Raw genomic sequence first — 27,541 nt, forward strand, 5'->3', positions numbered from 1 at the left:
CAGCAATGCCAGATCCGAGCTGCATCTGTGACCTACACCACAGCTCCAGCAATGCCAGATCCTTAACCCACGGAGCGAGGCCAGGATCAAACCTCCATCCTCATGGATACTAGTCGGATTCATTTCTGCTGTGCCACGATGGGAACTCCAAGAATTTTTTTTTCCAGATTTACTCATATAAGGTTGTTTCTCAAAACTCAGTGGATAAAGGAGGCAAAATAGAAGGTTTTTTTTTTATTTGAAAGTAGTTTAAATATTATACAAACTTGGGTTGAAAGGTACCATTTATTTCATTATTTAAAAATTATACCTAAAGATAAGTCAAATGCAAAAACATAAAATACATCTACAGTTAACCCTTTCCCCCTGAAGGCAAAGTTACTGAGAAATGTTTATTCTCCCTCTGGAAATGTCTAATGCAGGTGATAGGCCTGCTGATGGTAAGTTTCACCTCACTTCATTGCTTCTCTCCCTGAAACCCAAACTCTCTCAGCGACATCACGGAGCTGCTGGCCTTTGTGTGGAGGCAGAGTGACACTCAGGTCTCACGGTCCAGGGCCGGTGGACAGATGGCTCTTATCCTCCACGTCGGCCACCATGTCCTCAATGGCGTCCCAGTCGAGCTTGCTGAGGATGCTGCCGGTGCTGGCAGACAGGCTGTCTGGGCCGCCCACAGAGTCCTGCATCAAAGTGAGAAAGACAGCAAATCCTGGTCTTAGCCTGAGAAAAATAAATGGAACGTGACCCACGTGGTCCAAAGATTCTAGAGCTGCTCCTCCACCAAATGGAGCAGGGGATGTGAAGGAAGCAGGGCTGTGGCCGCCCAGCACCTCTGGATGGGCAGTGGGCTGAATGCACATGACCTGACACAAGCGGCGGCTGGCGCCAGGTCTGAAGAGTGTTCAGAACAGATGTGTGTACCTCAAGTACAATCTCCGGCTCTTACAATTCTGCTGTTTTTGGTTGTTGTTGTGTTTTTTTTTTTTTTTTTTTTTTTTTTTTGTCTTTTTGCTATTTCTTGGGCCGCTCCCGCGGCATATGGAGGTTCCCAGGCTAGGGGTCAAATTGGAGCTGTAGCCACCGGCCTACACCAGAGCCACAGCAACGTGGGATCCGAGCCGCGTCTGCAAACTACACCACAGCTCACGGCAATGCCGGATCGTTAACCCACTGAGCAAGGCAGGGACCGAACCCGCAACCTCATGGTTCCTAGTCGGATTCGTTAACCACTGCGCCACGACGGGAACTCCTGTTTTTTTTTTTTTTTTTTTTTTTTTTTTAAGAGAACCAAGCCAAAATTGTAAGATGTTTTGAATTATTACTTCAACCTGCCCTAACAATCGTTCAGGGTGACTACATCCCACAAACCAACCAACCAACCAACCAACTTGAAGAGCACAAGGCATCACTAGCAAAGTGCAATCTGGAACAACACTCACCTGCAGAAGGGAACTCTGGCTCCTGCGGAGCAAGGCACGGATGTCTGGAGGCACCAGCCAGGGGCTCACCACCATCTCCTCCCTCTCAGGCTCTAGACACACCTGCTTGGTGTGCGGTGCCAGCCCAGCACCTCTGTGATTCTTTGTGCACTGCAGACCATGCCATGGAGCATGAGGGCCTTTTAAGGGAAAAGAACAAAGCATACACTGGGAATGATTCACTTATAACTCTGTTTTTTTTTTTTTTTTTTTTTTTTGCTTTTTAGGGCCACACCTGTGGCACAGGTAGGTTCCCAGGCTAGGGGCAGAATTAGAGCTACAACTGCCGGCCTACACCACAGCCACAGCAATGCCAGATCCAAGCCGCGTCTGCGATCTACACCACAGCTCACGGCAATGCTGGGTCCTTCACCCACTGAGCAAGGCTACGGATCAGACCCGCATCCTCATGGATACTAGTCAAATTTGTTAGCAGTGAGCATCAATGGGAACTCCAACTTTGCTCTTTTTTTTTTTGACCACACCCATGGCATATGCAAGTTCCTGGGCCAAGGACTGAACCCTCACCAAAGCAGTGACCCAAGCCACAATGCTGAGTCCTCAACCAACAGGGTGCCAGGGAACTCCGTAAGTTTGTTTTTATTGACTTTTATCATCAAATCCAAGGCAGTCACATCTTACCCAATACCTGGATCACGAGGTCTGGATATGATTGGTTTTAGGGCTTCAGCAATTCCTATTCTGTTGGTGTGACAGAAGGAAATTAAACTCTGGCTGCCTCTTTTGATTTTCAAAGTAATGGAAATCTCTAGGACAAGAGAACCCAAGGATGAAAAGCCACAGGAAAAAAAAAAAAAATGCAACTATGGAGCCGCTCCAATTGCAAAGCAGGGGCAACTCGGAGCTGGGCCTTCCTTGCTTCTTATGGAAAGTCTGGTGGAAGCTTCCTACAAGCAATATTCTCTGCATCACACTGGGCTTCAAGCCTGCAATGTGCCTTTGGGCACAGGCTCCAGGGGGAGTGCAGTAAGCAGTTCCTTCCCTCTGAGTATCAGTCTTTGCTGAAAAGAAGCATTCCTCCCAGCGCATGCCCAGAGGCAGCTGGACAGATCGGTCAGCCAGCAGTGCTTCTCTGCAGAAGGCCCTGGAGGAGCTGGACCCTCCGAACACAGTTCAAGTTCCAAAGCCAGGATTACAGCTTTCTCCCCACCAGGAGATCTGAAGCAGCACTCAAGAGGGGTGTAGAGGTAGGATGGTAAGTAAACCCAGTCCCGACACGAAGCCCTGTGCTCCTGAAAGGGGGAAGAAGTAAGTGGAAGCAGAGTGGTAGTTTGGGACGCCTGCCCTTTTAGGGCTCTAGTAACTTTGTGTGCTTAAAGCTAGGATGCCTACAAGAAATAAGCCCCCCCTCCCCCGGCCAAAAAAACCCCCAGTAACAGCGGTTCGCCTTTTGGCATTTCCTGTGGGCCATGCACCGTATGTCCCTCAGGCCCCTGAATTACCAGAGCGCCCCAGGGCCTGGGCCTTGGTCCTCTCACACCCACACCCTCCCTCGCTGACCTCCTCCAGTTTCATGGCTGGAAACACCTGCATGCTGACAACTCTCAAACCTGTACCTCTGGTGTCAACAACGCAAACTGCCTTCTTGACTTGTATGTGCAATAAACACTTTTTTTTTTTTTTTTTTTTTTGCGCCCAGAGCATGCACCATAGCAGTGAACAGGTTGAGTCCTTAACCCACTGTGCCACTGGGAACTCCATCCACACTTCAGTTTTAACATGCCCCAAACCAAATTGTTAATCTCTACCCCTAAACCCATTTCTCCAATAGTCTTCCTCATACCAGGAAATGCTCAGGTTAAAATGCAATTATCCTTTATACCTTCCTTTCTTACACATCCTATAACCTATCCAACAACAAGTTGTTTTCTATTTTTTACTAGAGCTGTTTTTTAGAGCCACATCTGTGGCATGTAGAGGCTCCCAGGCTAGGGGTCCAGTCGGAGCTACAGCTGGTGGCCTACACCACAGCCACAGCAATGCCAGATCTGAGCCACATCTGCAACCTACACCACAGCTCACGGCAGCACTGGATCTTTAACCCACATGCTCACAAATACTAGTCGGGTTAATAACCCTCTGAGCCACAACGGGGACTCTAAGCTAGAACCTCATTATAGTTTTGATTTGCATTTCTCTAATCATTAGTGATGCTGAGCATTTTTTCATGCACTTCCTGGCCATCTGCGTGTCTTCTTTAGAGAAATGTCTATTTAGGTCTTGTATTTTTCGATTGGGTTGTTTACTGTTGAGTTGCATGAGTTGTTTGTGTATTTTGCAGATTAAGCCCTTGTTGTTTGTATCATTCGCAACTGTTTTCTCCCATTCCCTAAGTTATCTTTTCATTTTTTTAATGGTTTCCTCTGCTGTGCTAAAGCTTGTAAGTTTGATTAGGTCCCGTTGGTTTATTTTTATTTCTATTGCCTTGGGAGACCGACCTAAGAAAAATTTGTACAGTTGATGTCAGAGAATGTTTTGCCTATGTTCTCTTCAAGGAGTTTTAGGGTATTTTATGTTAACATTTTTAAGCCATTTTGTGAAGGTGTGTTCTAGTTTCACTGATTTACATGCAGCTGTCCAGTTCTGCCAGCACCAATTGCTGAGAAGACTGTCTTTTTCCCATTTTATATTCTTGCCTCCTTTATCAAAGAATAACTGACTGTGGATGTCTGGGTTTATTTTTGGGCTTTCTATTTTCTATTGATCTGTATGTCTGTTTTTATACCAGTACCAACACTGTTTTGATTACTGTAGCTTTGTAATATTGTTTGAAGTCTGGGAGAGTTATGCCTCCTGCATTATTGTTTTTTGTTTGTTTTTTTTTTTCCTCAAGATTGGTTTGGCAATTCTGGGCCTTTTATGGTTCCATATAAATTTTTGGATTGTTCATTCTAGTTCTGTAAAAAATGTCATGGGTAATTTGATAGGGATTGCACTAAATATGTAGACTGCTTTGGGCAGTATGGCCATTTTAATGATACTAATTCTTCCTATTCAAGGGCATGGGATATCTTTTCATTTCTTTGAGTCCTCTTTAACTTCAATTAATGTTTTAGAGTTTGCAGCATATGTATTTCATCTCCTTGGTCAGGTTTATTCCTAGGTATTTATTTTTTTGGGTGTGATTTTAAAAGGTATTTTTTATATTCTTTTTCTAATATTTCATTGTTAGTATTTAGAAATGCAACCAATTTCTGGATGTTAATCTTATATCCTGCTACTTTGCTGAATTCATTGATCAGTTCGAGTAGTTTTTGTGTGGAGTCCTTAGGGTTTTCTATGTATAGTATCATGTCATCTGCATAGGGTGACAGTTTTACCTCTTTTCTTCCAATTTGGATACATTTTATTTCTTTTGTTTGTATGATTGCTGTAGCTAGGACTTCCAATACTATGTTAAGTAAAAGCAGTCAGAGTGGACATCCTTGTCTTGCTCCAGATTTTAGCAAGAAGGATATTAGCTTTTCTCTATTGAGTATTATATTGGCTGTAAGTGTGTCATAATGGCTTTTACAATGTTAAGAGATGTTCCCTCTATACCCACTTTGGTAAATTTTTATCGTGAATGGATGCTGGATTTTGTCAAATGCTTTTAATGCATCTATTGGGATGACCATGTGGTTTTTGATGTATCTTTTATTAATGTGGTGTATGATGTTGATTGATTTGCTTACGTTGAACTATTTTTTTGTGGATCCTTGTGAACTGGGTATGGCTCCCACTTGAGCATGGGGTATGATCTTTGTTATGTGTTGTGGGATTCGGTTGGCTACAATTTTGTCGAGGGCGCTCAGGAAGACGGCGGAGCAGTAGGATGTGAGCCTCAGCTACTCCCACAGATACACTGAGAAAGCATCTGCATGAGGGACTATTCCCAAAGAAAATTTGCTAAAGATGACGAAAGACCTCAGGATTAAGACAGAGCAAGAAAAACTTCATGAAACCAGACAGGACAAAAGAAAGAAGAAGAAGAAGAGATAAGTGGAAAGAAGTGAGACAGAACCGGCCCCCTGAGAAGAGAGCTTGGAAGAGGAAAAGCTCCTGCACCCTGGGGCGTCGCCCACCAGCGAGATCGGCCAGGACAAAGGAGGAACTGTAGACAGCTGGTGTGAAGCAGGTAAAATGGAAACAATCCTCCACAAAGTCAGTGCTGGCAGGTGTTGGGAACTAGAAAACTGTGGCCTTAGAGATCAGACTCACAGAGAGAGCTGAGGCTGGCTGTGCGGGAAGAAAACAGGGTTGGCAGCATGGAAATAACCTGGAGGGACTAGCGTACAGGGTGGCGGCCTGTGAGGGCGTAGGTGGAGGCAACTCAGTTGGGCCTGGAGGCTAGGCGCCATTGTTGGGGACTGCTGGAGGGAAGGGGCGCGACCCACCACTTCAGCTTTGTTCCCTGTGCGCTCTCAGGCCGCAGGACAGGATCTGCTCCAGCTGGCGGGGGACCACTGTTACCTAGCAACAGCTGAGAAGGAGCCCTGCCCTCAGGGCTACAGACAACTGGAGCAGGACAAGTAACCACCTGGGGAATAACACAAGCTCCTGGCTCCTGCCAGTGGTCCCTGTGCTACCAGTGCCCGCCCATCCTGTGCCAAAAGAGCCACTGGCACCCATTCCCTGTGGGAGCCACAAACTGCCCAACTGGGAAAAGCACACACTCTGCGGCCCTGCCCAGTGACTCTGCAGGGGCTCGTGCTAGTGGTGCCAGTTTCACACCATAAGAGCCGAGACAGGGCCACCAAGGCACAAGCTCCACAGCTCTGCCTAGTGGCCCTGTAGGGGCTCGGGCTAGCAGCACCAGATGTGTGCTGAAAGAGCCAAGAGAGGGCTGCAGGTGCATGCTCCCTGCCAGAGCTGTGGGCTGCCCAGCTGGAGAAAAGCACAAATTACAGGGCTCCTTCCAGAGGCCCTGTGAGGGCCCAGGACAGTGGCACTTGTTCCACACCAAGGGAGCTATGGGAGGCCTACCAGTTCACATTCCAATCCTCAGCAGCTACAGACAGTACTGCTGCCACCAGCCAAGCAGGGAGAGGGACCACCAGAAGTGCTTGTCCTGCAGCTACAGAAAAAGCCTCTTAGCAAGAGTTAGGGAGAAGTTCTTGCCCCTGGGGCTAGAGACAGAGATCCCTAGTGTGGCCAAAAAAGGGGAGTGACTGCAGAACAGCACCTGCCCCTACGCTACAGAGAGAGCAGTCCCTAGAGCCTTCCCAGCAGAGGGAGGGACCGAGGAGCAGCTGCTAACACTGCCAGTTACAGGAAATAGTCCTGAAAGCTATGTGGAGGAGTCGCAGGAACCACTGCTGCCCCACGTGCTACGAAAGCAATCCTGTGAACTGCGAATCACTGACACCTTCCTCACAGACCCCCATCCTTAGCAGCCACCCAGCTCCAGGTGAGGCAGTGTGATACTGCTGCTCCCATCGCGCTCTGGGTACATGTGAACCACTACCACCACTGAGAACTCCAGGACTGGGCACCTGCTGCTGTATCTATATACCATAAACAGAAAGGTAGATATTATGAGAAAACAAAGAAATAGTTTTCAGACAAAGGAACAAGACAAACACACACACACACACACAAATACTAAGTGATGAGGAGAGAGGCAATCTACCTGAAAAAGAATTCAGAGTGGTGATGGCAAAGATGATCTAAGATCTTGGAAAAAGAATGGAGACGCAGATCAGGAACTTAAAGTGTTTAACAAAGAGCTAGTGGATTTAAAGAGAAAGATGAATAGCACCATGTCTGAAATGAAAAATACACTAGAAGGAATCAATAGGATAACGGAGGCAGAAGAATGAATAAGTGAGGTAGAAGACAGAGTGGTGGAAATCACTGCCACAGAAACTAATAAAGAAAAAAGAATGAAAAGAACTGAGGAGAGTCAGAGAGACCTCTGGGACAATATTAAACGTACCAATATCCACATCATAGGGGTTCCCAGAAGGAGAAAAGAGAGAAGAAGGACCAGAGAAAATATTTGAAGAGATTATAGCTGAAAATGTCCCTCATATGGGAAAGGAAACACTCAAGATGAGGAAGCACAGAGTGCCCCACACAAGATAAAGCCACGGAGAAACACAGTGAGACACGTACTAATCAAACTGACAAAATTAAATACAAAGAAAAAATATTAAAAGCCGCAAGGGAAAAGCAACAATTCACATGAAAGGGAACCCCCCCATAAGGATAATAGCTGATTTTTCAGCAGAAACTCTACAAGCTAGAAGGGAGCGGCAAGATGTATTTGAGGTGATGAAGAGGAGGAACCTGGAACCAAGAATAATCTAACCAGTAAAGCTCTCATTCAGATTTGTCGGAGAGATCAAAAGCTTTTCAGACAAGCAAAAGCTAAGAGAATTCAGCACCCCAAACCAGCTCTACATCAACTTTAGTTTAGTTTAGGAACTTCTCCAAGCAGAAAAGGAAGAGCCACAATTAGAAACAAGAATATTACAAAATAAAAAAGGCAAAGACTGTGTAAAAGTAGGAAATCACCCACTGACAAATATGACATCAAAACTAGCAAGCAAGAGGAGAGGACAAATGCAGGACTTTGAAAATGCATTTGAAATTAAGAGACTGGCAACCAGAAACAATTCTGAATACATATAGATGGTTATATCAAAATATAATGGGAACCACAAATCAACTAACTATAATGGACACACACATAAAAAGGAAAAAGCAAGCCAAATGTAACACTAAAGATGGTCAGCAAACCACAAGACAACAAAACAGAAAGGGAAGGAAAAAAGACCCGAAATAATCAAAAAAAAATTAAGAAAAGGACAATAAGTACATTCTTATCCTTAATTACTTTGAATGTAAATAGATTAAATGTTCCAACTAAAAGACAGAGACTGGCTGAATGGATACAAAGACTCATACGTATGCTGTTTACAAGAGACCCACTTCAGATCTAAGGACACAACGTCAGAGATGCTAGTTGGATTTGTTTCCCCTGCACCAAAACAGGAACTCCTATATTCATTCTTCCAATCCAAGAGCATGGTATATCTTTCCATCTATTTGTGTCAACTTTGATTTCTTTTTTCAGCATCTTATTGTTTTCAGAATACAGGTCTTTTGTCTCTCTAGGTAGGTTTATTCCTAGATATTTTATTGTTTCTTTTTTGTTTGTTTTTTGTCCTTTTTAGGGCCACGCCCGCAGCATATGGAGGTTCCCAGGCTAAGGGTCTAATCAGAACTGTAGCTGCTGGCCTACACCAGAGCCACAGCAATGCCAGATCCGAGCCGAGTCTGCAACCTACACCACAGCTCACAGCAACACTGGGTCTTTAACCCACTGAGCAAGGCCAGGGATCGAATCCAAAACCTCATGGTTCCTAGTCAGATTCGTTTCCGCTGCGCCATGATGGGAACTCCTACTTTATTGTTTTTGATTCAATGGTAAATAGGATGGTTTCTCTAATTTCTCTGATCTGTCAATGTTAGTACATAGGAATTCAGTCGACTATTGTGTATTAATTTTGTGTCCTGCAACTTTACCAAATTCAACTGCTGATGAGCTCTAGCAGTTTTCTGATAGTGTCTTTAAGATTTCCTAGGTATAGTATCATGTCATCTGCAAACAGTGATAGTTTTACTTATTTTCCAATTTGGATTTTTTTTTTCCAATTTGGATTTTTTTTCCTTCTGATTGCCATGGCTAGGACTTCCATAACTACGGTGAATAACATTGGTGAAAGTGGACATCCTTGTCTTATTTCTGATCTTAGCGGAAATGTTTTCAATTTTTCACCGTTGAGAATGATGTTAGCTGTGATTTTGTCATGAATGGCTTTTATTATCTTGAGGTAGTTCCTCTTTATGCCCACTCTCTGGAGAGTTCTTGTCAGGAATGGTATTGAATTTTTTCAAAAGCTTTTTATGCATGTGTTGAGATGATCATATGGTTTTTATTTTTCCGTTTGTTCATGTGGTGTATTACACAACATCATATTGTGGATATTGAAGAATCCTTGCATCCCTGGGATAAATTCTACTTCATCATGGTGTATGTTCCTTTTAATACATATTTGGATTCAGTTTGCTAATATTTTCTTGAGGATTTTTGCATCTGTTCATTTAGTGACACTGGCCTATAATTTTCCTTTTTTGTGGTATCTTTGGTTTTGGTATCAGGGTGATCATGGCTTCAAAGAATGAGCTTGGGAGTGTTTTTTCATTTTTTTTTTTTCCCTCTTGTGGTTGATTTCTAATTTCATGCCCTTTTGGTCGAGAATATGCTTAAATAATTATCTATATTCTTAAATTTGTTGTCATTATTTTTGTGCCCCAGTAGGTGGTCAGTCCTAGAGAGTGTTCCATGTGCACTTGAAAAGAATGTATATTCTGGTTTTTTGGATGCACTGTCCTGAAAATATTAAGTCTAACTGTTCTACTGCATCATTTAGTATCTCTTTTAGTTGTTGATATTCTGTCTAGAGAATCTGTCCATTGATATGAATGTGGTGGTAACATCTCCTACTATTATTGTATTCCCAGCAATTTCTCCTTTTATGTCTGTTAGTATTTGTTGTATACGTTTGGTGCTCCTATATTGGGCACGTATATATTGATGCGTATAATACCCTCTTCTTGAACTGATTCTTTTATCATTAGTGTCCTACTTTATCTTTCCTTATGGCCAGTATTTCTTTAAAATGGGTTTTCCAGTTGATTCTATGTTTTGCCTTTGTTCTTTTCTTGTTTTGGTTGGATGATTTCCTTTTATTTTATGCTTGTGTCCTCTTTTGAGTTTTTGTGGATGTATTGTTTGGCTTGATTTATTGTTGCTCTATTTTTAAGTAAGTTAACCCCTTCCCATATCTGCTTGCTTTAGCCTGATAGTCTTATAGGCTCAAACCCATTCTAAAAAAAGTCTAGATTTTCTTACTCCCTTCTTTGATGTCCTTTTTAACATCTTCATTATGTATCCTCTTGCTGTTCCTTGTGTTTAGTGTCACTTGTACAAATTTTTTCTTTCTGATTCATATACTGGCTTATTTAAGTGATTACCTTCCACTTGTGATTTCCTCCATCCTCTATCCTCTTCTTTCCTATTTCAAAGAGAACTTTCAGTATTTCTTTAAAATGGGTTTAGTATTGCTGTATTCTCTTAGTTTGTCAGAGAAAGTCTTTATTTCTCCTTCTATTTTAAATGATAATCTTGCTGGGTAGAGTATTCTAGGCTGCAAATTATTCTCCTTTAGAACTCTGGATATATCTTGCCACTCTCTTCTGGCCTGTACTGTTTCTGTAGAGAAATTGACTGATAGCCTAATTGGAGTTCCCTTATAATTAACCCTTTGTTTTTCTTTCTCTTGCTGCCTTTAGAATCCTTACCTTTAACTTTTGCCATTTTTATTATAATATGTCTTGATGTGGGGCTATTTGAGTTCGACTTGTTTGGGGCCCCTCTGTGCTTCCTATATCTTGATATTTGTTTCCTTTAGATTTGGAAAGGTTTCAGCCATAATTTCTTCAAATATATTTTCAATCCCCTTTTCTCTTCACTCTCCTTCTATAATCCCTATTATGCATAGATTGTCATGCTTTATATTGTCCCATAGATGTCTTATATTGCTTTTGTTGTTTTTAAATCTGATTTTCTGTCTGCTGTCCTGATTGGGTGATTTCCATTATTCTATCTTCCAAGTCACTTATTTGTTCTTCTGCATTATTCATTCTGCTCTTTAATGCCTTTAACTCAGCTTGCATCTCTGCAAATGAATTTTCTAATTTTTCTTGGCTCCTCATTGTTTCTAGATCCTTTCTACAATAACCTGCATTACTGTTGATATTCACTCTTAATTCCTTCAGTTTTTTCATTACCTCCTTTTTGAACTCAGTGTCTGTTAGACTGCAGAGGTTTGTTTCATTTTTTGCTCCTTCAGGGGAATTCTCTTGTTATTTTAACTAGGAATGGTTCCTGTGCTTCTTCATTTTGCTTATATTTTTCTTATTCTGTGAGTTTGGGGAAAAAATTATGCCCTATAGTCTTGGAAGGCTGTTTATATTCAGGAATGTCCCTGCATAGCTTGTAAGGATTTTTTTGTTTTGTTTTTCTTGAAGGATGCTTCTGGTTTGGGTGCTTTCTGTCTCCTTCCTCACTGTGTGCAGGCTATTATTCCCCTTGAGAGGGCATGTGCCAGTGTAAGGCCTGAACATGATTCCAGAGAGATGGGGGCAATCAGTAGGGCTTTTAGCCAGTGCCTGGTTGCTGGGCTCTTGGCAGCTACCAGGACTTATGGGGAGATGGGAGCGCAGGCTGCTCCTGTTTGCAGGGCTCTGGGAATAGGCAGTGACCTTTGGGGAGGTGGAGGTGGAACTGTACCCCCTTTCCATCACTCAGTGCCTTCACTCCAATGACACCTTCTCAAAGAGATCTTCATGGTCTCCCATATCTGATTTTTGTCAGTGTTGTTCCTGATCAACGGTGCCTGGTAAGCAGCAGGAGCTCAATGGGTTGTTGCAGAATGAGTATTCTTCATGGCAGTCCTGTGGGAAAAGTGGTATTATTCCACTTGGAATGGAGTGGAATAATACCCATTTTGCAAATAAGGAAAGTGAGGCTTAGAGAAGTTATGTAATTTGCCCAAGATGAGAGAGATGATCTATACCTAGAAGCTGAGCTAATATGTTATCTTTCTGTTGTCTGGGGTATGGGGAGAATAGTCTTCCGAGGGCCTTTGTGGATAATCTTCATATCTCTAGGTAAGAAATGAGTCTATTTATCTGGATCCCCAGGGCAGCAGCTTTCCAATAGCTTGCTTCCTGGATAACAGTGGGGAGGGAAGCATACAAGAGGGCTTAGAGGTTCTTCTTATGACTAGCCCCAAGGGTCTGAAGCAGAAATAAGGTTAACATCGTTTGTAGAACCTGTGGTCACCACTTTAGAATCATGTATAAGAGCTGCATCCTAGTTGAAAAGAGTTTGACTTTTTTTTCTGCTATGTAATCCATCCCTGAGTATTTATTTTGGGATGTGACTGAAGTTCCATGTTAAAAAAATTTCAGTTTTTTGAAAAACTCAGTGAAAGAAAATATACCTATGAATAATCAATTAGAATGCACAGGTGAACACACACTGTGGCTAAATAACATAAGAGCCGCAGGTAAAACAAAAAAGTTTGAGAGGATTAAAAAAAGAGAAACCAGCAGGCAGGTAGTTAGGCAGTATATAACTACAAGGGTAGACTGTCTGTCCAAATCAGATGGAAGAAATGGCAGAAGGGCTCTGGGATGGTAAGAGATGAGTGGAGATTGTAACCACCAACCAATCCCACCCCCATCTCTGCTGCAATTAACGTGTTACCTAGACTCTGATACTCTTGTTTTGTCTAATGAACATAACTACTGCCATCTAGTAAGAATAACAATCATCACCAAGGCTGCCGATATTAAGGTTAAGAAGCCTATAGTTTTAGGTAAGCCTTTACCTATGGGGTAGCTACGAACCTTGAGAGGCCATCACTGGCTTTCTCTCACCTTGCTTTACCAGGTATGGATCTGTAATTTCCTTCTCTTCAGATCAAACTGAATTTCTCTAGCTTTATCTGGGATATGATTTTGAGATAAAAATAAAACATGAAAAAAAATCTGTGAAACGGAGGATATACAAAGCTTCTCAAGGTAGGGTGTTCCTGCTCCAGTGTGGCCAGGGAAAGCTTTCTAAGGTAAAAGGTAAGTGATGCATCAAGAAGAAATGCCACAGTGGAGACTAGTGGGCAAGGGCATCAGCTTCCCCTGAAAATCTCCCTCTGGAGGAGAGTGAACACTGCCTCTCGGTTCTTTGGGTTTTTTTTTGTTTTTGTTTTTGTTTTTTTGTTTTTTTGTTTTTTTTGCTTTTTAAGGCTGCAGTTGCAGCATACGAACGTTTCCAGGCTTGGGGTTGAATCGGAGCTGTAGCTGCCGGCCACAGCCACTCTGGATCCGAGTAGCGAGCTACACCACAGCTCATGGCAACGCGAGATCCTTAACCCACTGAGCAAGGTCAGGGGTTGAACCTGCAACCTCATGGTTCCCAGGTGGATTCAATTCCGCTGAGCCTTGGGAACTCTGTGCCTCTCGGTTCTTTACAGCATGTTGCCAAACAACTCTACCGAGTCTCACCTGAGGAATCTGACACTGAATGGCAAAACTGAATCACTAGCTCCGTCTCTCACAAAAGAAATACCCTGCTCCTCCTCTTGTCAATTATTGAGCCACAGTTCAATTATTAAAACACCCAAGCAGGAAACTTGGAGTCAAGCTCTCCGAGGCAGGGCTACCACTGGACAATCAAAGAAATACTTCCTATTTGCCTGTCTATGGGCAAGGCCTTGATCAAGCTAGATCATAACTCACTGCAAGGACATAAAACCCTGGGTCCCTGGAGCTTTCATGATACCATACAAAGGTACATGTAATATCAGCCATTTTTAGGGGCAACACTATATGTTGGGGCATTTTACCAAAATAAATACTACTTGATATTTGCTTAGAAAACAATAAAAACCTATGGGGTCCTCTAAAATAGAAACCATTTTACAAAAGATTAAAATGAGAAACTTTGAATTAAAAAAAAAAAAAAAACTAGCCTGGGATTAGAAAATTAAAAGCACAGGAAATGATGCTTTTAGGACTCAAATTAATCCCCATAACTACAGGCTTGGGTTTCAATGCATACAATGGGGAAAAGTATGAAGAGGATCAACTAGAATTTCTAGAAATTATAGCCACTGGCATTAAAACTTGATAGATGAGTGAAAGAGCGGGTTGGACGCAGCTGAAGAGAGGTGTGGCGGAAACTGAAAGATGAACCTGCAAAGTAAGGAGACAGCAGGGGAGAGAGGCCCAGTAACAGGAATGGACTAACTCACATTTCTCACCCTTTCTATGGGACGTGCAAATGAGTGCTTTCATCATCATTCCCAGCAAATTTAGTTCTGTTCCATAAATTTCAATAATGCTGCAGATACGTTCACTGGATTAAGGAGAGGATTAAATGAGATCACGCGCATAAGGTGTTAATATAATCTTTGGCATGGAATTAAGTTCTTCATAACTGTTATTTCTGCTGTTCTGAGGGGAGTGAGCAGACCACTTACCTTCTGTGCGCCTCAGTTTCCTCAGCTGTGAGATGGGGTAAGAGCTGCCCTGGGGATATACCAGGGTTGTTAGCGAGAGCTAACAGGACGATCGACGCGCAGCTAAATTTAAAGTGTGAGGACTAACATGGGTTGAGGGCTGGGCTGGGGGAGACACTGGGAACTGAGATGTGAGGTGTAATTTCCCTCCTTCTAGCTGGTCAGAGCAAAGCTAATGTGGGCAAGTATCCAAACGTAGGGACCCGCGTGCTCCACGCCTGAGCGACCACAGCACCTTCAGGAGCACTTGTTCTCATGCCCGGCACTGCGCTCACATGAGCCCCTTACCACCACCCAGCCGCCATTCATACTGAAATCTGTATCTGACATTTTTTTCCTTCTCTTTCGACCGCCCCTACAGCATATGGAATCTGGAAGGTCTCAGGCCAGGGACTGAACTAGCACCTCCACAGAAACAAGCCAGATCATTAAGCCACTGCACCACAGCAGGAACTCCTGTGTCTGACATTTCTAGACGTGATTTGTGATTTTTAAAATTTTAGTATTAAGCCCAGGCACGTTCTTTTCTTTATTTATCCCTTACCTTTTTGGATGGTAACTGGAGACGGCATAGCCTTTCTTACCACCACGCTGGCTCCATCAGCTTTTTTCTGTATAGTAAAAGTAGCAGTTCCTATAAAGACAGACAAACTTCTCTAAGCTTCCGTATGCATGCATGATTTTTCACCTTTTATAAAAGTCGTAAGTACTTTGAGGACAGAAATCTTCTGATTAGTAGGAGCCCGATAAATGGTGGTTGATTTGAACCAAAAAAGCAAAACAGAAGTAGAAAGAAGGAAGGGAAAGCCTACTTTGAGACTTGGTATCTTACAGCACAACCATGGATCTTTCTTATATGGCAAAGATGCCTTGACAACATCTGTGGCAACCAGAAAAGCCAGGCACATAAACCTATTAGAAGTAAACACCTACGTGAAATGCCAAGAGAATGATCGATTAAGACTTCTTAAATTCCAGGATTAGTAGCAAACATTTACTGTTAATGTTATGCAAAATATTTTATTCATAATTGTCAACAACTTCATGAGATAGGTTTTAAAAAACACACCTGAGGGCACAAAGTAACTAGCAGTGGTGGGATATGAACCTAGGTCTGGACAATTCCAAAGGCTGGACCGATTATTTATGCCAATGATGCTTCTCACATACTTGTCATAGAGTCTTTACATTGTTTTGATAGAAGTAAGCACAAAACAAGCCAAAAAAAAAAAAAAGCAAAAACCAGACCCCTAAGTATAAAGGTTTGCATGCAGGGCTGAAGAAATTAGCCAAAAACAACATCCTGCTTTTTATAAGAGACAGATAGGAACATATCATCAAACCACAAGCTGTGGTTTTAGGAAAACTGTCCCTTTATAGAAGAATCTCAGTGAATTTTTAAGTCCTGATGGATCCTGTTTTTCCATCTCTGCAATGACTGAATTTGCCCCAGTGGACTCAGGCTCTCTGTACAACTGACTGGGAAGAGCCCAGGTTTCTGCCACTGCCTTTGAATGTTGCTGAGGGGGCAGGGGGGGGGCAGGGGGAGTGTGTGTGGCTGGGCTCAGGACGTGCAGAGGCAGTTAGGGAGGCCCTTGTGTTCACAAGTCCCTCAGGCTGCCCCTCCCACTTTGGCCTTAGACATCCAGGGAAGCTGAGTGACAGGTCAGCATGGGTAACAGCTGGGCATGTGGTGGTCTGTGACACAGGATAAACACTGCAATACCTGCCCTTTAATATTCTTGACTAATAAGTACCTTATAAACAACTATTTTAAGGCAAAAAAGCTAAATAGCCTTTTTTTCTCATGGACTCAATTATTTCATTTGTTCAGTGTGAAGGGGTAACACAAGACGAAGGGAGCATCACTACCCTCAAAACATTTAGTCTATCCTGGGACCTACCGAGTTTACAAAAACCATAAGGCCTGTTGTAGCACTGCCTCAAGAGGGCCAGAAGCATGTGACTGATGCTTCAGAAGACAAAAAAAAAAAAAGCAGCTATTTTAGTTACTGAAGCCACTACTTAACTAATATTCCTAAGCACCACGCAAGTACTAGCCATTTTAAAAATGCAAATATGGATGTTAAAATTCATTATATCAGGATGGAAGAGCTAAAGAATTAAAATTAGGGATGTCTTTCCAGACACAGAAGTGAGGCATTTAAGGTATAAGGGAGAATTTCAATGCAGGACTGGGAGCACTCAGCATGTGACTGGAAAACAAGCCTGCAAATGTCATGGATCATTCAGATTATCTGGGGAAAGGAGGCTAAGGAGGCCGAAGGGGAGGACACCCTGAAGGGGGGCACCTCACTCAGGACCCCTCCCTTGGGATTTATCCAAGTGAGAGGGCAGTCACTGGGGGCTTCTGAGCCCCAGGCTGAGCCCAACAATGGCAGGTGCAGGGACCAAAGGCGGGCCAGGGCTTCCTAGCCCAGTCACATGCAAGGTGACAAAATAAAGGCCTGACATTATCAGGCCCAAGAGGAAGACATACCTGCATGTAATATAATTTAAGACTTTTCCAGCTGATGTTAAGAGACCGTGAGTTAAGTTTAAACTCCTTTCCACTTTTGGATATTTCTTTTATTTAATTTGCTAAATGTATTGAGCATAACGTAAAACTAAATTTTTAAAAAAATGATTATTCTTTTGAAATTCTAGTTTTAAAAAAGAGCAGTGTTCTCTTATTATAGTTTGTCCATCAAAAGCAAGTGTTACTCAAACTACAAAGTTTTATTAAAAGGGTTGTAATTTATGGAAACTTCACTTTTCTAAATTGAGGCAGCTTACTAGATAAAGTTCAGGTTCTAGGTGTGGAGGCACTAGACCTAGACTGGGTTTAAATCTGGACTCTACCACTTCCTCGATGTCTGATCTTAAGCAATTGTTTTCACTTTCTCTGCTTTGGCCTTCTCATCTTTAAAATAGGAACCTAATAGTGTATTCCTCGGAGTTGTAATTCAAGAGTGTAAACAGAATCTGCCACGTTATCTATCATTATACATTTTTAGCTGTATACATCTATTCTTGATGTTAGCTATGATCATACATTTTTAAGGTATAGTCATTTTACAAATAAGTATGTTTTACTTTAGTAACCAAAACCCAAATATGGCAAAATTAACTAAAGGAAGGCTAGCAATAAATAAAAGATATTATATCTTCGAATGTGGAAAAGGATATGCAAAAGGTAAAGTATGCTATTATTTCAATCTGAGTCCCTCAGTATTCCCCTTCTGTGATATAATTCACCCTGAAACCTATCAGAATTTGCTTTGTAAAAATGCCTACATTTTAGACACACACAAGAGACAGATTCCCAAATAAGTCATATCACAGAGAATTGAGTGTTCGAATTCTATTACAAAAAGGCCACCAGTTAAAAAACATTCCTAGAGTCTTATTTCAAAGCAATAGAACAAAATGCAGGTATAGCTAAGTCTTTATCAATCCTTTGCATTCTGTTGAAATGGGAACTGCTTTTCATTAATATTTGCAACTTTCATTAATGAAAACACAACTTTGGAGACAAGAAGGAATAGGTCCAAATTACATGAGATCAGAAAAGCTTTAAGTCTTACCATGTGGCCAGGGTGAGCCCTGAGGGTGTCCAAAAGGTCTCCCCTTTGGGGTATAACTCGGTTTGCTGGATATATATCTGGTTTTTCCAGGTCTATGTATTGGAAAATTATGACCATGTTGATTCTCTCTAAAGTAAAAATTACATAGTTATTATATGCCTAGAATCTCCTATCAGTGATTAACTACAATATTTCAAAAATCCAAATTCCAACTCAGATTAAGACATTCATTTGAACTCAACTCATTCTGTACCTCAGCGATGCATTTTATGTGTAATAATTCTCCTCATACCTCAAACTTCATTTTTCTTCCAAAGAAGTTGTGTCCTATTATCTCTCCATTTCAAATGCTCTATACATCTGGTAGTAATTTATGTATTAAATACCCTGCATTATTCTAGAATATATTCAAGGAGTCTCTGCTATTTTGATCATACCCCAAGTTGCACACACAAGCCATTATGTCTGGGTTTATGTTGGGTAACATTTCCTTTAGGCTCATAAGTTATGTGATTATGTTTATAATCTTAATCATTAATTTCATCAAAGGGGGAAATTTTTAACACTATCCTGCCAACTCGTGTCCACCTTATGGATTATCAACAAATACAGGAGTTTCCATCATGGCTCAGAGGTAACAAACCCAACTAGTATCCATGAGGACACAAGTTCGACCCCTGGCCTTGCCCAGTGGGTTAAGGATCTGGAAATGACACGAGCTATGGTGTAAGTTGCAGATGAAGCTCGGATCCTGCACTGCTGTGGCTGTGGCTATAGGACAGCTGTAGCTCTGATTCAAGCCCTGGCCTGGGAACCTCCGTATACCGTGGGTGCAGCCCTAAAAGACATACACACACATACACACACACAAAAGAACAAATGTAATTCTGTGTTTGTTTGTCATATATAAGAAAGTTTACACTTGGGTACTTTTCTTTAGCATTCTATGTTGGATTAATTCTTGCCTAATGAACTCATATCCAAACCTACTGCAGGTCATTAAGTAGAAACATATTAACAGTATCCACAACTGAATCAGCAGGAACTGGGAGATGTGGGAAGAGGGAGCAGAGGAAGAAGTGGTATCTGGTGGGGATTGTGTTTCTGCAAGAGTGGAGCCAAGAAGAGAAACAGGGAGAGCAGTTAGGAGGCCAATTACAGAAGGAATTATTAACCGAAACTACAGAAAAGAAGGAAACAGGGTTGAATGGACGTAAAAACTGTATTGGGTATACAGACATGCTTTGTTATATCTTAATTAGGAATTTAATGCCATTTTTGTCTTTCTCCCTAGTAACTCTATAAACTAATAAAGGCCTCATAATTATGATCCCATTCTCCTCATTCACTCTGTTACCATAATTCAGAGGAGATTAGAGCACTTCACACTCGTCATTCTTGCCGTTATCTTGCCAATGACATGCCAAACCTTGCCTTACCTTCTTGGAGAGAGGGAGCGTTGCCTTCTGGGAATCTGAGTAGTTCTGGGTTTGTTAGGCAATGGTTTCTGTACAGTTGCTGGAAGTTGTACTGATTCAGCTAACAGTTCGTTCATCAGACTGTATGCTTGTGAGATTCGACGACTATAGTGGTCAGAGAGCAGCAATCTTTAGAGAAAGAATTAAAAAGCATTTAATAAAAGAGTCACTTGCAGTTCTTATTTCTAGAGGAAACATTGTGTTTGAAGACCACCTAGCATTTATTTTCTTCAACGCATTTCGATGCGAATTCAAATTTCAGATTTCTGAAAACCAGAAGAAAGTATTATTATTACTATTACTATTATTTATTTTTTAAGGCCATACCCACAGCATATGGAGCCTCCCTTGCTAGGCAGTCGCATTGGAGCTAAAACTGCTGGCCTACACCACAGCCACAGCAACGCCAGATCCAAGCCACATCTGTGAAGTACACCACAGCTCATGGCAACACTGGATCCTTAAAACACTGAGTAAGGCCAGGGATCGAACCCGCAACCTCATGGCTCCTAGTTGGATTCATTTCCACTGCACCAAAAGGGAACTCCCCGTAGAAGGTATTATTAATGGCACCTGTGTTATGGCTTTTGGGGTATGTTCAAAATGCACATACATATCTGGCTTGGGAGAGGGAGGGAATAGCAGAAATAAAATTTATAAAAAATTGAATGGGATAATTAATATTGGAAGCAAGTTCCTAAAAGGCTAGTGGAGTCCTATTACTTTCCTTGTACTTATCGCCTATAATTTTCTGTTTATCAACAAAAAAGGGACTACTGTGAAAATTAGGGTCCCTAAGGTATAAACCATGGCTATGAGTGAGCAAATGAGAGAGAAAGATCAAAGTATAATCAGACTTACCTGTCTTTTTCGTGTTTCATCTTTTGTCTCCGCCTGATTTCCCTGGAAGTCATATAAAACTGCAAGAGAAATAACCAGTTAGCTCATTACTATTCAACTCGAATAATTAAACCATTATGATCCAGGGAAAACAGGAACATTCTATTAATCAATTTTTTTTTCTGTTTTTTTTTTTGTCTTTTCTAGGGCCCCACTCCCTTGGCATATGGAGGTTCCCAGGCTAGGGGTCTAATCGGAGCTGTAGCCACCAGCCTACGCCAGAGCCGCAGCAACGCAGGATCCCAGCCACATCTTGGATCTACACCACAGTTCACAGCAATGCCAGATCCTTAACCCACTGAGCGAGGCCAGGGATTGAACCCGCAACCTCATGGTTCCTAGTCGGATTCATTTCCGCTACACAACGGGAATTCCTCTGCTAGTCAATTTTAAGAGGAAAATTTTATTGTCCACTAATAACAATTTTTGACAGTTTAAAATAATTTTGTTAAGGAAAGTACAAAACACGGTCATATATAATGAAGCTTCCTAGCCCAGCACAAAACTTATAAAAATGTTAAGTCCAGTTTAATAAATGGAAAGCAAAATCTGTTTTAGTGGCAAAATTAATGTTTTATCAAAAGGAGAGATCCTTATCAGCCACATTTAAATGGAATTTAAATGGAAAATAGGAAAATGTTTAGGACGGAGATGCCTATGCTTTGTACTGTCTTGTGATTTATCTCACCAAGAGCTTGGTTGATAAAGAAGAAATGACTCAGATGGTTAAAACCATCATTTTAATGTTTACCACTTACGGTTTAATGTTAAAAACGTTTACCAGAAATCCACTGCAATGGGTTCATCGTGACCTGAAAACTCTTCCAGACTTATGCACCACGTGGTAAACTGACCAATATCAACTATATATGTCTTATTCCAGAACATTAAGTGTTACAACTGAATTCCTAACGAGGGTAAGCTAAGTCCTTTCACACACAATTGTGTACATAAAAACGTACATGCAGAAGTGGATTCACTTTCTCAAGATGTTATATAGTCATCGATAATAAGATAAAGATTTTATTGATTTCTGATAGAAATACAAAAATTTTAATTATATTAACCCCTCCCTAGTTCCATACCTTTACCCAAACAGAAGCTAAAAATAAACAATTGTCTGTGATATTGAAGAAGCTGTCACAAGAGTCTATGAACCAAACAGATGCCCTCAGTTAATTCATTCTAAATTTGGACATGATTCTAACCATCTGAGCTATCAGCTTGGCTGACAGGGAGGGTAACACGGAAACTCAGCTTCCATGAGGTGAAAGAACACACACATATACACATGCACACTAAGATGCTGGTCTTCGTTATTATTTTTTGGCTGCGCCCATGACATGCAGAAGTTTCCAGGCCAGGGATTGAACTCATGCCACAGCAGCAGCCTGAGCCACAGCAGTGACAACACCAGATCCTCTACCCACTGCACCACCAGGGAACTCCGGTAAGATTCTGGTCTTAAAGTAGCCCTGAAGGTCATCACCAGGTCCCCAGAGCTAGCAACAAAATGTTAGCTAACATCTGCATGCTTTCTCCACACACAGGGAAGTAAATTACACGCTTTAACTAACAGTTCACCTACTTTTGCACCATCTGGTGCTTAAATGTGACAACTTTATCTGGAAATTTCACTTATAGAATGTATTCCCCTAACAATGCTGAAAAAAATGAAGTACTATTATGTTTCAGACACAAAGTAAAAGATAAAACTACAATCCACATGTAATCTAAATGTGATTTTCACAGTAATGTAATCATCAAAGTCATTGCTGTTTTGTTTTCTGAAGAAAAACACTTCTAGCCTAGCCATGGTCATGTCCACAGTCAGGGCTTGATAAACAAATGTTGACAGTTTAAAGGGCAGTTGAAACACACACACACACACACACACACACACACACACACACACACACGTCCCACTGTTTTGCTGGTACCAGATTGGACCACACTTCAGCACACTTTTTCTTTCTTTTTTTTTTTTGTCTTTTTGCCTTTTCTAGGGCCGCATATGGAGATTCCCAGACTAGGGGTCGAATCAGAGCTGTAGCCACCGGCCTACATCACAGCCACAGCAACTCGGGATCCAAGCCACGTCTGCGACCTACAGCACAGCTCACGGCAATGCTGGATCCTTAACCCACTGAGCAAGGCCAGGGATCGAACCCACAACCTCATGGTTCCTAGTGGGATTCGTTAACCACTGAACCACAACTGGAACTCCAACACACTTTTTCAACTGCCACTGACTTTCACTGAAAATTAAGAGAATGACTCCAGTTGGTCACTCAATCCCTCAACCTGCCATTTGGTTAAAATGCTAGAGCCATGATTAGCTTGGGGAAGAAAAAATACTTAAGATAGTTCAATGTAACATTGTTTGTAGAACCATGCTATACTTTAAGGTGATTTCTTAACTTTTCCTGACTTAAGTAAAATGCTGCCTTTTCTATCAAAGAAAGAATGCCTCCAAATTATGTTCATCCTTTTCCTGAATATTTGCCAGGAAAAAAATTACACAATATTCTGTGACAATTCCACTACCCTTGGTGCCGCAGACTTACTGGTCTGCTCCTGGGGCAGAAAGGTTCGTGCTCCTGTCCTCTCTTCTCTGCCAGCTGATTCAGGTACTCTGCCATTCTTTCTTTTTGTTTTCTTTTCATCCAGACTTGAATCTCTCTTCTCTCCTCCTCCGTTCTCTGTGGACGTCTACCCGAGGAGGGCTGAATCCTGAGAAATTCAGCCAGCAGAGCATCACTTGATTTTAAATGTGTTGGGGAGATAGGAAGTATCACGACTAAGTACTGTTTCTTTGGAAAGATTATGCCCCATCTTGAAAAGTCATACACTTATGAGCCCTAGTCAACTGGCTCCAATCTGTCCCCTGAAATCCACGGACAAGGATCTCAGGTCCCCAGTGGCCATTTCAGTCTTCTTCCTACTGGACTTCTCTATAACACCTGGTACAACTGGCTTCTCCTTCTGGCTTCTGACTCTCTCTTATCTGAGTCTTTCTCTAACTCACAGACACAATGCAGCCGCCGACATTGGTTCCTTGCTTCTCTGCTCACCACTGCAATTAATGTCTGTAAAGTTTCTGCTGTGGATTTCTCTACGTCTCATCTATTTCCGGACTATCTCGATCACTTCCAAACTTATAATACAGAGATGACTTATAATACAGATAAGCTGCTGCTCTTCTGGATCTGGCCCAGGGAGCCAGCCGAGCCAATGACCAAGCATGCCAGGGATGTTGTGGCTGGCCCCGACCTGTGAGAGACAGGGCTGCCCTGCTGGGTGACTTTGGCTTGATGCCTCACCAGGGAGCCAGCTGTGACTTTCTTAGACCCGCACTGTACTCTGAGATTACTCACTCAACCCTCTCCTTCACAGGTGGGGGGGGTCAGACCTGCCTTGAGGCCTGATGCCTTGCCCACTTCTGATTTTTCCCTTCCTAGGCATTTCTCCCAATAAATCTTGTATATCTAATCCCATCTTGGCCTCTACACAAGGAGTACTGAGCGTGGCCCGAGAAAACAAGTGGTATGAGATGGGGCTTGGGGAAGACTCATCACCCAGTGTGTGAAAAAAACACCATCCTAACTGGAGAGAGGTTGTGCACACAGGCACTGTGGCTTATACCAAACTCCTGCTTTTCTTCTGGGAGTCTGGACTCTTGGTACGTGCCAGGCTGAGGGTGCCCCACCCATCCAGCCCCCAGTAAATCAATAAACCAAGAGGGGTATGTCTCCCAAAGAACATGAGTAGAAGAGCCAGCCTTTATTCTATCAGGAGCCAGTTCTTGGCCCAGGAAAAGCTGCAAGGAAAAAAAATAGCCTACTGTTCCCAGGAAAAGCTATTTAAAATGTATTCTAAGTGAACATATTTAGGGTAAAGTACTATGAACTCAGTTATTACTTACCTCTAAGAAGAGATATGATAAAATTTATGTTATACTCAGAGTGATGAGACCTTGGGAAAATTCAAAGGATGCAGATGTGTTGTATTAGTTCAATGAACCAGTCCATGTATTGTTGGAGGAGGGGAGGAATGACATACAAACATCACAAAATGTATTTACAAATAAGTCTATTCTAAGCTTCGAATTTGTTTCCAAAACATCACACTAAAATATGGTCAACTTTGAATATTCTTGAACCGGGTTAAAAATGAATTATTCCATGATTACCTGGAGATGCTCCTAGCCTGCTGTTCCGTCAGGCCGAGCTCTTCACTGGAAACTCCATCTTTTGTTATAAGGTCATTGATAATGTCTGCAATATCGGTCAGTTCACTCATCTGAAGTGGATCTACTGAGATACTTCATTTGCAAATGCAATTTGGAAAATAAAAATCAGTATCTATAACTTAACTGCATTAAGCAAAAATGAACACGTAAAACTCTGCTCTCCAAGAGCATAAATGAACACAAAAATGATAAACATTACAACTAATCTCCTTCTATTGCTTTAATTCCAGTAATCCTCAGTGGAAAAGCCAATTCATCAATAATTAATAACTTCAAACGTGCTCTCTTTTTTTGGCTGTGCAGGCACCATGCGAAGGTTCCCAGGCCAGGGATCAAACCCACACCACAGCAGTGACCTGAGCCACAGTAGAGACACCGCTGGATCCCTAACCTGCTGAGCCACCAGGGAATTCCTCATAGGTGCTCTTAAAGGAGCAAACAGGAGGCCTGGGAGCCAACCTCTAACCCGTCCTGCCTATTGAAATATCATCTACTTAGTAAAAGAAAATATAGCAAATGTAAGCTACTGTAGTCTAATTACCTATGCTAAGAGTAAGGGATACAATGTAACAATCTTCAGTTTCTTAAAATACCCCATTCTCAAGGGGAATTACATTCCCTTAATCCCCACAAAAAAATATGCAGTGTAGAAGTTTACATGCACGTGAACAACAAAACTTCCAAACGCACAATTTATATTTAACTGTAAGGAAAATTATGAATTAATTCTTAAGATATTTACCTGTCAAATAACTCATCACTGTTATTCGCACCTTAAAAAAAGAAACAATACTATTAATAAAAATTTCAGGTCAGTTATTTTTTCTGTTTTCAATTATTAACCTGATTTAGAAATTATATACCCAGAAATACATATTTTTAAACCTCCAAATTGGTTTAAAGATAAATATGTACAACATATTTATCCTCCTCTTCAATATGCTGTTTGGTAGTGAATATTGTCCACATTTTAAGATTATGACTTTTCTACTATCCAGAGTGCTCTGAATAGCATACTTTAGGCGGTACAATCTTTCTTTGCTTCACACTGGAAGCGATTTACTAAAAAAAGAAAAAAAAATCTTCTGGTGATGTAAAAGTAACACTTTGGGGGAAATATCTAATTTAATTCCAAGAGCCTTTACTTGGAAGAATACAACTCAAAGAATAATTTTGGTTTTTGTTTGTTTTTTGCTTTTCAGTGCCACACATGTGGCATATGGAAGTTCCCAGGCGAGGGGTCAAATCAGAGCTGTAGCCAATGGCCAACACGTCACAGCAATGCTGGGTATGAGCCATGTCTGAGACCTACGCCACAGCTCACGGCAGCACCAGATCCTTAACCCACTGAGCAAGGCCAGGAATCGAACCCCAGTCCTCACAGATACTAGTCAGGTTTGTTTCCACTGAGCCACAATGCGAACTCCACCAAACGATGATTTTGAAATCTTATCCAGGAGTTCCCATCGTGGCTCAGTGGTGAATGAACCCAATTAGCATCTACTGAGGACACAGGTTCAATCCCTGGTCTCGCTCGGTGAGTTAAGGCTCTGGCATTGCCATGAGCTGTGGTGTAGGTCGCAGATGTGACTTGGACCCTGCGTTGCTAGGACTGTGGTGTAGACTGGCAGCTACAGCTCCCATTCAACCCCTAGCCTGGGAACCTCCATATGCCATGGGTGCAGCCCTACAAAGACAACAAACAAACAAACAAAGATAGTCATTTAAAAAAAAAGAAAGAAATCTTGTCCAATAGTAACTACATGTCTTTCAAGCAAAATACTTAGTCTACTCAATTCTCTATAGGTTTAACTCTCAAAAGAGAATTGCATTAATACAGGGAAAAGTGTTCTGACATCTTTTCTCAAAACATTTCCTTGTTAAAATTTTCTTATACTAAAATAAATCCACCCTGTCCCTAAGACTCAGGCATCCACAGGTTTTGTTTTGTTTTGTTTTTTGTGGGTTTTTTTTGGTCTTTTTGCCTTTTATAGGGCTGCTCCCACAGCATATGGAGGTTCCAGGCCATGTCTGCAACCTACACCACAGCTCACAGCAACACCGGATCCTTAACCCTCTGAGCAAGGCCAGGGATCGAACCCGCAACCTCATGGTTCCTAGTCGGATTCATTTACCACTGAGCCACGATGGGAATTCCCACAGGTTTTTAATATTAACTAATTTTGCTTTCCTAAGCACATGCTATTTTGTTTATTAATCCTGTTTATTATCTTTGTTCTCTGAATTTAGTCACTTATGAGCTCATTGCTAATGGTGTAAGTATAGACTAATTAGATAGAAAAGACTGAATACTAAGAATGAAACTGATTCCTCTCATCAAAAGGCAGAAAAGTGTTATATTCAAATAAATACCTTTAAAAGTCGTTACATAAGAAGATTGTATCCTTATTTCATTTTCAAGCCATTTTTGGAACTCTTTCTTTGCAACTGCCTTTACAGTTTACTAAATACAGTAGATCAACTTCATTCCTTGATAATCACAATTCCTTTTTTTTAATTCCAGCCTAATCATCTACTTCACTTATCAGAAACATCTCTGAATAACTTATGGCTGTTAACAAAAATTAAATCCATCCTTTAGTGAATAAATTATTTGCCACTAATAAGAACCCTCAGAAGAATGTGTGAAGAAATGAAATTCAATTTCAAAAGAGCAAATCTGAGCTAT

The 27,541-nt window shown here is 41.6% G+C and overlaps 1 protein-coding gene across 1 annotated transcript in view; it reads right to left on the minus strand.

Annotated features, from left to right (window-relative positions):
• The window catches only part of C16H5orf42 (chromosome 16 C5orf42 homolog), a 120,052-nt gene continuing 92,730 nt past the window's right edge, over positions 220–27,541 (minus strand). Inside the window, 9 exon segments of the mRNA XM_005672422.3 lie at positions 220–680; positions 1,440–1,618; positions 15,180–15,269; positions 18,223–18,350; positions 19,662–19,829; positions 20,562–20,620; positions 23,168–23,333; positions 24,793–24,924; positions 25,595–25,625. Coding sequence (XP_005672479.2) covers positions 546–680; positions 1,440–1,618; positions 15,180–15,269; positions 18,223–18,350; positions 19,662–19,829; positions 20,562–20,620; positions 23,168–23,333; positions 24,793–24,924; positions 25,595–25,625 — 1,088 coding nt within the window. The 3' untranslated portion in view covers positions 220–545.

Source organism: Sus scrofa, chromosome 16, assembly GCF_000003025.6.
Source record: "Sus scrofa isolate TJ Tabasco breed Duroc chromosome 16, Sscrofa11.1, whole genome shotgun sequence".
Classification (NCBI taxonomy): Eukaryota; Metazoa; Chordata; class Mammalia; order Artiodactyla; family Suidae; genus Sus; species Sus scrofa.